Source organism: Physella acuta, unplaced genomic scaffold (assembly GCF_028476545.2).
Source record: "Physella acuta isolate Inbredline_101_S28 unplaced genomic scaffold, ASM2847654v3 ptg000425l, whole genome shotgun sequence".
Taxonomy (NCBI): Eukaryota; Metazoa; Mollusca; class Gastropoda; family Physidae; genus Physella; species Physella acuta.
Window position 1 is genome coordinate 113,798 of NW_026731944.1, and position 12,609 is coordinate 126,406.

Here is a 12,609-nt window from a genome sequence, read left to right on the forward strand (position 1 = left end):
ATCATTTTTATTCGGCTGTTTTGTAGTTGAAGGTCTAATGGAATTTTATTGGTAATAGAGAAATGAGAGTGCAGGTGATGAAGTATCGTAGTTCTGGAGTTCGGGAGTATTGATTCTTGTGGTATTTAGGTATCGAATTATATTGACTGTTAAAGTGTAGTAGAAGGTCCAGTGAAATCGTTGTTGATTGGGAGTACCGTTTGTAGAGCTTGGTGAAGTTAAGCGAGTTGGTGTCGTAGTTCTGGAGCATCGAGTCTAGTTATGTTTAGGTATCGAAGTTTGATATGTGTTGTGAATGTAGTAAAGTATATAGAGTAGTCGAGTTTATCGTAAGTTAGATGATTTCAATTCAGTACGGAACACACTACAAAGAAAGGTAGGCGTTCTCTAGTTGAAAAATCTTGTTTTTTAGGAATCTATGTTAAAACTCTTAAATTATTAATATTTAATTTTAAATAGGATCGAATTTATAACTAACCGTAAACTTTGTTTGTTTTTTTCAAATTATATATTATTTTTTAAAAATCAATAATTCTAACAATGTCTAAAACAGTTTCCAGTGTTTAATTTTTGAAAGACGTCCCTTTATTTAGGGATCCAAAAAATTTTTAAAATCGTGATCATCAGTATACAATTAAAAAATCTCATCAAAATTAAATACAAGTATGATAAAATAAAGCTACCATTTTTGGATTTTCAAACAAAACATACAGTTAAGTATTTAATAGGTAAAATATATTGTTTTCACAAGGTTACATAGTTAATATAAAAAAAATGTTATATTTATTACGTAATGAAATTTTACAGCGTTTTATTGTGTTTTTCAATCATGTCTTAGTTACAATTGGTTACTTTGGCTATTCTTGTGAAAGTTATTTACCTTGAATAAACTTTTGTTATTTGGATTTTCAAATGGGAGATAATTTGTTGCTTAACTTTACATTCTTTTCAAATTCCTGCACCTTAGGTTGACCGCTTACATATAAATACAACTTTCAGTTATTTTTTTGCCATTGAAAAAATTATATAGAGCTTAAGTTCAAAAAACAAAATAGTTTGGTAGGTGTTTTAGCATTATTAAGCTGAAAAACAAATACATCAGTAGCCGTTGTAGATTGCAATACTTAATGTTAGTAGACATACAGTCTTAGTCGTAATTGTCTTTTCTTATTTTTCACCTTCTCCTAAAGCAGGGGTTCCTAACCCCGTGCCCGCGGGCGCCATGGCGCCCGCCGAACGATTCGTATGTGCCCGCCTCTCACTATTCGACAAAGACAGAATTTTTTTCACAAACATTATTGAAAGGTTGAAGGGCATGGAAATCGAGAGTTTGAGGGGGGGGGGGGGAAGGGAGGGGGTGCAAATCGAAAATTTGAGGGGGGGGGGGGGTGCAAATCGAAAGTTTTGTCCCCGGGTGACGGGAAGGGTCGCTACGCCTCTGGAAGGAGTTTGTCGATTTAAAATAGGTGGTGCCCGCCACCCTACCGATATTTCAGAATGTGCTCTAGAGTAAAAAAGGTTGGGAACCCCTGTCCTAAAGGATTCATATATTACAATTTTAGGCTGGAATCTATAACATTTATAACCTTTTATTTTTCAAAAACAAAAAAATCGTTACATAATCACACAATATAGTCATTTTACAATTATAACTAAAGACAGTCAAGATTAAAACAGGTAAGTTTCATTCTGGAACTCACCTTGGGAGGACTGCAGAGAGCCCAACACTACAAGAACTTTTTTTTCAGTGTTTTTTTTTCCAGACTTTTTTCTCCCGGGATGGGTGGGCACTTCAAATTTTCTAATGGTAGGGGGGGGGGGGGCTATGTCGTAAAGTACAAAAAGGACTTGTGGAGTTAGCAAAAATTTCAATAAAATAATAAAATGTTATTACGCTATAAACTGGAATTGAAGGAATTAGTACAACCTTTTGCGACGAAGGAGACAAGAGAAAATTTTATTTTGATGTCTACTTATAACATGTATGCAATTGATAATAAATTAATATGTCAATTTTAATTAATTGTTCTCGTATACACTGGTTTTAGTAATTAATTTGTGTGAAGGGGGCGTTTTAATAAGTTTTGCCTAGGGCGCTAAATAACCTGGCGCCGGCACTGAGAGTGTGTTAGAGGTCTGTCCGTAGGAAGTTGAGAAATATGTAAGTAGGAAGGTGACAAGTGTGTACGTAGAAAATTTGCAATTAAATTAAGAACGTAGAATGTTGGAAAGTATGTACGTAAGAAGTTGGCAAGTTTGTCCGTAGGAAATTGACAAGTATGTATGTAGATAAGAGACATCAACGTAAAAAATCTTCACCTTTATTGAAGCTATCTATCATTCATGGCCATCACTTTAACCAGTACAGTTAAGCTGGGGTGGGGGTGGGGGGGGGGGGGTGCAGGCAGCTGAAAACCACGAACTACACGCAATAAGATACAGCCAATGACAAATCATGACACTTTCGTTTTTCAAAATTTTGAAATATATATATATATATATATATATATATATATATATATATATATATATATATATATATATATATATATATATATATATATATATATATATATATATATATATATATATATATATATATATATATATATATATATATATATATATATATGACTGTCCATAACATCTGTTCCAGCCTCAGCTGTCGACTCCAGGTTCGAGTTCAGATCAGGGGAGCCAATCAGGTACACCCTCCTGCTGGGTAAAGCCTTCCCCGCCCTCAACTCTTTCACCATCGCCTTCTGGATCAACGTGTCCGACGCCGAGCACCCTGGGACCATCTTCTCCTACAAGGTCCGCACCATGGGCAACCTCCTGCGCATGACAAGCGGGCCGAAGCTTAAGTTTGAGATTCTAGGACAAGAGGTGCTGACGGATATCAGCCTGATGAGTGTGAGCTGGTACCACATCGCCCTCACCTGGAACTCGACAGGTGAGGAAGATTTTGTTTACCGCTACACCTGTTGTTTTTACAAGCTTTTATTTAGTTTTAAAAGTCTGTTTGTTTGTTTGTGGGTTTGTGGCAAATCTTAAAACTCAATTTTGACCCACTTCGAATGCAGCGATTTCGTTCTAACTTTCCAGATACGTTTAACTTCGATGACAATACAAGTCTATCTATTTTTTAATGTAATTTTTAAAAAGATTTTAGTTAGTTTGCAACGTGTTTGTTTGTGAATTTGTGGCAAATCTTGTAACTCAATGTTGAACCACTTCTAATGCACCGATTCCGTTCACACGTTTCAGATATCTTCTTCTTTAATTACATTGCGTGAATTTATTTAAACAAAATTATACTATAGATAAAATAATTTATAATTAAAAGAATACTGAATTCGATAATAAAAGGGGAAATAACCAGCTAGACGCGATAGCCACTATTAGTTGGCTGAGCTGTGGCTCACGCCGAATGTTTAGTCACTGTTTGTTACCTGAGCGTCGCCAATGAACTGAGGGGCAGATAACTGTCTTTAGAGCTATTAGTTGAGTTTTGGTATTTTTACTTGTAACCTATGTAGTGTCATCTTCATTGAGAACGAATGACTGAAAAGTGGAAAATAAAACCCACACAAAACCCCTTCGAATAACAAGCTTTTAACTGCACTGAAAATTAGAGAATAAAACTAAACGACTTTAATAAAAATGCTTTGATCGCTTAAATAAGTAAAACAGAAGAAAGAAAATTAGTTTTTTTCTTATTATTTTCAGTGCATTTGAAAGCATGTTTTTAGCAGATATACATTCTCATCATCCAATAACTATAGAATATTTAATTTTTTAATCTAATTAGATACCGCACTAGTTTAACCATGTGAAATTAATTTTAAAATTACGAATTTCAATAACAAAATGGGAGATAACAATATTATTCAGCAGTAATTTGCCTCGATCAGTAGGATGAGTTGAGCTGAGTTCACAGTTTTCATACCCAAGAACCCACAAAGATGCGGATAATTGTAGATAAGAGTTAGTGATCCTGTTTCAACGCAAATGTTTTAGTCGCGTCGTTTATCCGATCAAACAGGTCCACTAGTTAATAGTGCGAAAAGCAGAGACACGGCTAAACACATATTATCTTTTCATGTTCGTACCCTAAGACACATGGGGCAGATGAAGTAGAGCTCATCTGATTCAATGACCACGGCATACAAGGGGAAAGTGTGAAACATGTATACTAAATTTTAAAATATGATCAAAGCTCTGTTTTTTTGTTAATATTTTTAAAAAAATTGAATTCACCCCCCCCCTTATCACATTGTCATACATATTCACAGACCCCCGCTACCCTTCCACTTCCCACATACGAATCCCTTCCGCCCATACCCCCCTCCCCCAATATCAATCACTATATTTTTTTTTGTATTTGTACTCGAAATGCAGGAAATCTGTATTAAGATTAGGCACATTGATCAATTGTATTAAATACATTGTAAAAAAAATTTCTTCAGAAGTTCAGTTTCAAAACACACATTTGAAATACAGAAATACTTGGGCACTGTTTCTTCCCCCCCCCCTCTCTCCAATCCTTCCAGTTCAAAGGGCGACTCAGAGCTTTTTATTAACAGCACATATATCTGGCTAATTTTTTTTAGCAGATACTGAAACATCGTTGACCCCAGTGCCCTCCCATCTCCCCCCCCCCCAATAATCCGTCACTGCCTATAAAATATTGTATTTTTCAATGGTTACATTTTTTTGTATCTGTTATTTAAAAAAAAAAAACTCAGATGGGACATGGAAGCTGTGCATCAACGGGGTTTGCTCAATAACCGGACGCATCAAGTGGACCGGAAATGACTCTTTCGCCATACCATCTGGAGGGGAGTTCGTTCTAGGTCAAAGTTCAAGGACGACAGCAGTGTTCAACAGCTCGTTGGCACTGGATGGTGACCTGTCTCATTTGAATATCTGGAATGAAGCCTTGGGTGATAAGCAGGTACTGCCAACCGCTGTCCAACAAAACTGTTATGTTATTTATTTAAATATTTTTATTTTATGTAATTTGTTTTACAAACCTAAATAATAATTGGCTAAGATAGTATATCCGTAAATAGATGAAAATTACGTTTAAAAGATGGTTATGTGTTATTTCATAGTACCGTCACTCCTATTCAAATTGGATGAAAGTTTTGTTCATTTCTTAATTTCATTTTATTTACCTGAAATTTTAAAGAGGAAAACCTTTCTGAGAGACATGATATACTTAGACGCGCGTGCTAAAAAGTAAAGGGGAACTACTCCTTTTGGATTTTTATGGTGTGGTTTTAGCATTTGAATATGTCTTACAAATATATTACCTTTTGAACTAAAATAATATATTATTGCAATATCTTCAATTAGGTACTTTTCCATTACTAAATTAACGCTTCTAAAAATGCTGCATTTATTGTAAATGCCCTTAACTATAAATTTTATAAGTACATTTAAGCCTCAACAGGGGAGTAACTCTAACCTAAAGTCACACGTCATAAAAAAGCCACATCTCTTTCTAAACTGATGTTTCAAGTTTCCACCATTCTCACTAATTAACTATAATTATATTGAAATTAACACTATTTTATCACACATTTTTAAAATACCCTACATAAGCTTCTTCACATTAAATTATAATATTTGCGATTGTATGTACCACCAATCCTGTTTTAGATTCTTGACATGAATAACTCCTGCACGTTTATGTACTGTGGGAATGCTGTTCAATGGGTGGAGTTCCGGTCAGGTACCCGTGGTGCCATGAAGATGAGATGGCCCTCAGGGATACGTAGTAAGTTTTTTTTTTGTACACACCTTTTCGTGTTCTGTACACATCATTTCTTGTTTTGAACGCACCTTATTTTAGTTTTGTACGCACTTTTTTCTAGTTTTGTGCACATCTTTTCTAGTTTTGTACGCACCTTTTCAAATAGTGTACGCATCTTTTTTTGGTTTTGTACGCACCTTCTCATGTTTATACGCACCTTTTCTTGTTTTGTACGCACCTTTTTTGTTTTGTAAGCACATTTTTTAGTTTTGTACGCACCTTTTCTTGTTTTGTACGCACCTTTTCTTGTTTTGTACGCATCATTTCTTGTTTTTTACGCACCTTTTCTTGTTTTGTATGCACATTTTCAAATTGTGTACGCATCTTTTAATTTTATTTTTGTACGCATCTTATCTTGTACGTACATATATATTACAGACTATAACGTTCTTTGGGTGATTGGCGTGTAGAAATAAATTTTTAAAAATGTAATACTACCGAAGAGGAGCCTGAAAGTGATAAAAGAAACAACATAACATTTAATCACATCGCTCCTAAAAATTGCCTTCAATTTCTTTATCTAAACTGTGAACTAACCATTTTAGATAGTAAGATTGCATTTACTAATTGTATTTTTTATATAATCTGTATGAAATATTTTTTTTTACTAACAGCAGGATCATATCCATGCAATAATGCATCTTCACTTGCCAAATCGTGTGAAACGTTTTGCAGTACTTCAATTGGTCAGTACAAACATACTTTCATCACATTGCTAAATTAGTTAGTAAAACGTAAATTTATCATGCTGCTAAATATAATATTAAAGGGAAATAACTCCAATGTAATGTTATCTAACATTAAAAATTGTCCCGTCCTATATCACGTAGTTTTATCAAGCTGCTAGATATAGCATTAAAGGGAAATAACTCCAATGTAATAGTATCCAACATTCAAATTTATCCCATTCTTAATCACGTAATATCTTAAGCTGCTAAATTTAGCATTAAAGGGAAATAACTCTCGAGTAATGTTTGCTATTAAAGTTTTCCCTATTGTAAACCACAGGAGCACGGTGCAACATGGAGATCAAGGAAAATATCAAATGGGACAGACAGGAAACCAATCGTAATGTCAGTGTTCCTTGTCCCACTTTCAGCAGCCAGGGAGATAACTCAACCATTTTAAGTAAGGCAAATATAGACTAAATTTGGCATTAAATGGATACTACAGATCATGGCCTTTTTATTATTTTGATTTAATAACTCTAAGTTAAACTAAAAGTTTCAATATATTATTGAAATGTGAAACGTGCGCTTACTACATTAGAAGCTCTATATTTTAAAATTTAGACTCTAGACTTAAATCAATCTTGTAAGTTAGTAGCATAGTAGGCTGGTTGATAATAATTGAAAGCTTATTTGAAAAGTGTTATATTGTTTGCATAGGCCTACAAAATATGAAACAGACGTGTAGGCTATATAGGCCTTGATCTTTTTTTTCTTTTTTAAACAAAAAGACAAGACTTTTGTAAAAAATTTCTTTTTAATAGTGCTTTATCGTTATTTTATTTATTTATTTATTTTATCGTTAAGTTTTTTTTATAAATATTCTTTTGTCACAATATACTAATTTAACAACATGGTAAGCTAAAATATGTGGTGGAACTGTGGTGTTAAAATAAATTTAACCCCTTTTTGACCCCCCCCCCCCACCCCACAGAAAATGCCATTAGGTTCTGCATGGAAGCAAGAAAGTATCAAGGAGAGTGGCAGGACCCTATCATAGACGACTGTATCTCCCCAGAACTGCTGGAGCTGAAAATTAGGGTACGTAAAAAAAATAAAATAGCGGCCAATCTGGCACACCGGTGTTTGGTTTTTAAACTGCTGCTGACTGATCAATACGTAAATGATTTATTTTTCCAGACGAAGTATATTGACAACTATGGTATAAACGAGATAGAGCTACTCAAGCTGGCCTACCAGCTTCTAAACCACACGGAGGTCAATATCTATAACAATCCGGTCGACATTGCCACTGTGATCGACCTTCTATTTATACTGGTCAGAGCTCAGGTAAATTTATATTCTCTACTACACAGATTATTATGGTAATCTATCGTTTTAGGACTTAAGACTTAAGGTACGTAAATTAAAATCGGCCGAGACTAGATCTAGTTATTAAAATCCAGTAATGTGAAAAAAGGTGACTCCTTAAATTTTAGTAATTATTTTAGGAGGATTTATGTTTTAAAATTTACAAAAATGTTTCAAAGATTTATTTATTAGTTTTTCTCACTAAATCTAGAATTTACGCAATTATCAATTTAAACATGACCACTGAATAATAGACATCCATATTTAATCCATTAGGCACTAACTTTGGAGTTTTTAGTTCGTTTTGAACTAAATTAGTTAATTTAATATTTATTGTCAATCACTACCATGTCCAACACATCTCTCCATGACAACTGTTCTTAAGCTTGAAGCTAAAGAAAACCACAAATCAGGTTAGACTCCATGCACAAGAGTTCCTCACTAGTGATCACCAAATAGCGGTCACGTGGTTTTTAAAAAATAAAAATAAATTGGTTGTGATACGGACGCCGGTCTTATAAAAAAACAGCTCACAATATTTGATTTCTTTTTTCATAGACTGATAAAACTAATAATGCTTTACGTTCTCGCTCATTTCTGTACCTACACTGTTGATATTTTTAAAATTCTATTAATTTTAATGAAACCAACTTTTGAATTTAGCCTCCGTTCTCCAAACCAAATTTTAAAATGCTTTTCTGGCATATCTAACCCTGCCACTTATGGTTTGTTGTTATGACACGGAAATCCCGCCATTTTGCGCGTGGTAAACATTTTTAAATGTAATTAGTTGAAGGTCTCTGGAATTTGGCCGAAAAATCACCGGAAATCAGACGTCCGGTCCGGGCGCCATATTGTTGTTAGCAACCGACCACGCATCCAAGTTAGAGAGAAATACTATTATTTATGTACCTGTTTTTAAACAATAGTATAAAAACTTTTCAGTAATAAATAAAGACTAGCGATGTTTTCATCAGATGCAACCGAGCTCATTTACTTTAGCAGCCAGCTTAAGTTTCTTTTTTGGTAAACTTATGATGGGAGATTCAAGGGAAGCCTCTCTATTTTACAGATCAATGCCTCATTAATGTCCCACCATTATTCTCCCATTAATCTATTCCTCAGGACATTGCCCCAAGAACAGTCACCTGGAAATCAGAAGGCAACATGTTTGCCTCAGTCACCAATGAAATTTATCCTACCTTCCAGCAGACCAAAACATTCAGTGAGGTAAACATCCAACCCACCATTTGCTTTAATAAACCTATGCACCTGATCCAGTCCATCATTTTAATAAACCTAAACATTTCATCCAACTCACCAATAGTTTTAATAAACTTAATCACCTAATCTTATCCATAGTTTTAAATGATCGTAAATATTTAATTCAATTCCTTAGTATTGTTTGTTAGGTAACGTCCTTTCCCTTGGGTACATTAGCTGTGTGGATAGAGGGGGTCTGATAAAACAGGCAATCATCAAATGGTCTATTAGACAATGTAAAGTTTCCCTTTCAAACCTGATGGTCTATGGGGCAAGTGAAGTAGAGTTCACTTGTTTCTGTGACCTCGGCATATGAAGAGATAGTGTGGTCAGCACTATGCCCAGCCGCCTTTACTTTCCCTAACGTGAGTTAGGTACCCATCAGAGTTGGGTGGACTCAGGGACGGTCTACTGACTTGAACCCGGATTCGAACTCGAGACTTACGGGTTAGCAGACCAGCTCTCTACCACTATACCACTCCGTCCCATATTAGACAATGTAGCCATATATAATAAAATGTATTTTCATTGATTTTCCTATTAGCTTTTCATCAACATTGTGAACAACCTGCTGGCCCCGCGTAACGAGGCAGGTTGGAATGCCACACAACCACTGGGGGACGAGGGGGACCAGTTGATGCAGGCCATGTATGAATTTGCTGATGTCATCAGCAGGTCATTAGACTATCACATCAAGGATGGCCTGGTGACATACAAGGCTGCAACCATACAAATCATCAGAGAATACGTGGGTAGGTCACATATTTTCTTCCTTGTGTGGGTAGGTCACATATTTTCTGCCTTATGTGGGTAGGTCACATATTTTCTGCATTCTAATTCTTTAAATTTCAGCTACTTTTTTGCTAAGCTGGCAGAAAAGGACCAATGCAATTTTATTCCTTGAATCCCAATTTTAACTGAAACAACTGTAGCTTCAACTCTGCTTTATCCCTGACCAGGACAAACTAAAACATCAACCATATATTAGAGGTTAAACCTAACTAGTCTAGTCTTAAACTCTATAAAGTATAGTCTGCTACTATACAACTTGTCTTAACAAACAGAGTAATAATTATTTCTCTGCTTCAGGCTTTGAAAATACCACTTTAGATGTTTTTCTCTTGTTGACATTTATGTCTACAATGTCCTCTCAGTTAAAAATCCTATTTGATAATAAATTACAACTTAGTACCTGCACAGACAACTCCTAAACCAAGATAATAATCTAAAACAAAAACATCTGACCCTGTGTTGTAGTTAACAGAATGGGCATAACTCCCTTGCTGGTTCGTATAGTTGAACAACTCTTCTTTCCAGAATTTAAGTGAATTGGTAGATTAGATGTAGGCCATTAAATGAGGAAAAAAAAATGTCCTCAAAATGTTTACAACTCTCCACTCACAGAGTTTAAGATTGAGGTGTCATTGATCTAGGCCTAGACTTTCAATATCTATAATCACAAAAATATTTCAAGGTTCTAAAATTCTCTGAGGTTAAGACTGATAAATCAGCTCATGTAGGCATAAAATAAAAAAGAAATTGCTAAATATTTTAAAAATTTAATCTTTTTGAGAATAAGATTTAGATGCAGTAGCACAGTGGGGATAAAAAGTCCTGAATATTTTTTATAACTCTCCTCTCCTGGAGTTCAATATTGAGAGTGGATTGGAGCTAGGTCCTACAACAATGGTAAAAAAACTTCCTAAAATTTCTAACTCTCCACTCCCAGAGTTTAAGATTGAGATGCAGTGGGTGTACAGCCAGGAGGCGCTAGAGTTCCCAGACTCCAGTATGCTGGACAGCAATGGACGACCTGCCAGGGAATCTGGGTTTGTCAAGCTACCCCTTGAGACTATCAATGCTGCCAACGCTACAGGGGCAACAGGTAAAATTTCACTTTCTGCTAAGTGTAACCTTGTAATTGTAGTTAAAGAAAAATCAGTCTGTAAAAATACAGTTGCTAAATAATTTAATTGTTACTTCCCCTTTATTATAAATTTAGGTATCATTTAAGTCATCAGCCAGTTTGTGACTTCCACAAAGAGGGGGGTTCGAAAATAAAATTGACTTTAGTGGGGGGGGGGGGTGGGAATTCAGGTCTATGTGAATGTCTACATGTTGAGAATTTTACCTGAAAGTATTAACATTTTAAAACAAACATACATAATGCTCAAACCCTGCAAGTTGAAAGTACAATTAAGATGACATTGCTTGTGTTTTTTTATAAAAAAAAAACCCAGCTCAACTGTAAATAAAGCACGGTATTTTTATACGTTTATACTCATCATATCCATATCATAAAGTTCTGTCAAGAAGTTTAAAAACACTTTTTACCTGTTCACGCCCCCTTTACTAAGTAACTCATCTTCACACAGCCATGACCCATAATCTAAAATGAAGTCACACTTCAGCCTACCACACCTCTCAAGATATTTTTTTTAACATTTGTAAATCAACATTTATAAATCTGCCTTCTATTTTACAATGGTAAATCAGCATTTATATATCTGTCCTCCAGTTTTTATTAGCAAATCAACATTTATATGTCTGCCTTCCATTTTACAATGATAAATCAGCATTTATATTATCTGTCCTCCAGTTTTCATTAGTAAATCAACATTTATATTTCTCCTGTCCATTTTATATTGGTAAATCAACATTAATATTTCTCCACTCCAGTTTTCTTTGGTATATCAACATTCCGCTACAAAACACTGTACAGAATGCTGCCATCGTCCAATCGTGCCGCGTGAGTAGCTCTAACATTGTTACCTATACTCACATTGGTCTAGTATTGCTTACAATTTAGTGGATCAATTGACATTGTTGACATTGCTTTCTTTAGCATATGATGTCACATAGTTTTGATTAAGTTTTGGTTTCTTCCAGGTCCAACAAAGAAGATCGTGTAAATACTCCGATTGTTGCCCTCTACTTCCACATTCAGCGCCTGAAAGATGATAAAAGGATACCAGCTGAGAACCTGAGCTCACCAATCATTATAAGTCTGCCCATCCTAGATGTTAGTGGTGACACATAGAATTGATGTGGTGACACATAGAATTGATGTGGTGATGTGTGGGGTTTATGTGGTGATGCAATTATGTGGTGATATATGGAGTTTATGTGGTGATATATGGAGTTTATGTGGTGATATATGGAGTTTATGTGGTGATATATGGAGTTTATGTGGTGATATATGGAGTTTATGTGGTGATATATGGAGTTTATGTGGTGATATATGGAGTTTATGTGGTGATATATGGAGTTTATGTGGTGATATATGGAGTTTATGTGGTGATATATGGAGTTTATGTGGTGATATATGGCATTTATGTGGTGATATATGGAGTTTATGTGGTGATATATGGATTTTATGTGGTGATATATAGAGTTTATGTGGTGATATATGGAGATTATGTGGTGATATATGGAGTTTATGTGGTGATATATGGCATTTATGTGGTGATATATGGAGTTTATGTG

The 12,609-nt window shown here is 35.0% G+C and overlaps 1 protein-coding gene across 2 annotated transcripts in view; it reads left to right on the forward strand.

Moving 5' to 3' along the window:
• Nucleotides 1–12,609, forward strand: part of LOC131942762 (cadherin EGF LAG seven-pass G-type receptor 1) — a 48,954-nt gene that overhangs the window by 12,937 nt on the left and 23,408 nt on the right. For both annotated transcript variants that reach the window (XM_059302684.1, XM_059302685.1), the window contains exons 4-15: nt 2,657–2,953; nt 4,749–4,957; nt 5,668–5,785; nt 6,436–6,507; nt 6,830–6,949; nt 7,484–7,590; nt 7,690–7,839; nt 8,986–9,090; nt 9,668–9,875; nt 10,853–11,008; nt 11,803–11,872; nt 12,013–12,145. In XM_059302684.1, coding sequence (XP_059158667.1) covers nt 2,657–2,953; nt 4,749–4,957; nt 5,668–5,785; nt 6,436–6,507; nt 6,830–6,949; nt 7,484–7,590; nt 7,690–7,839; nt 8,986–9,090; nt 9,668–9,875; nt 10,853–11,008; nt 11,803–11,872; nt 12,013–12,145 — 1,745 coding nt within the window. The remainder of the gene's footprint in view (nt 1–2,656; nt 2,954–4,748; nt 4,958–5,667; nt 5,786–6,435; nt 6,508–6,829; nt 6,950–7,483; nt 7,591–7,689; nt 7,840–8,985; nt 9,091–9,667; nt 9,876–10,852; nt 11,009–11,802; nt 11,873–12,012; nt 12,146–12,609) is intronic.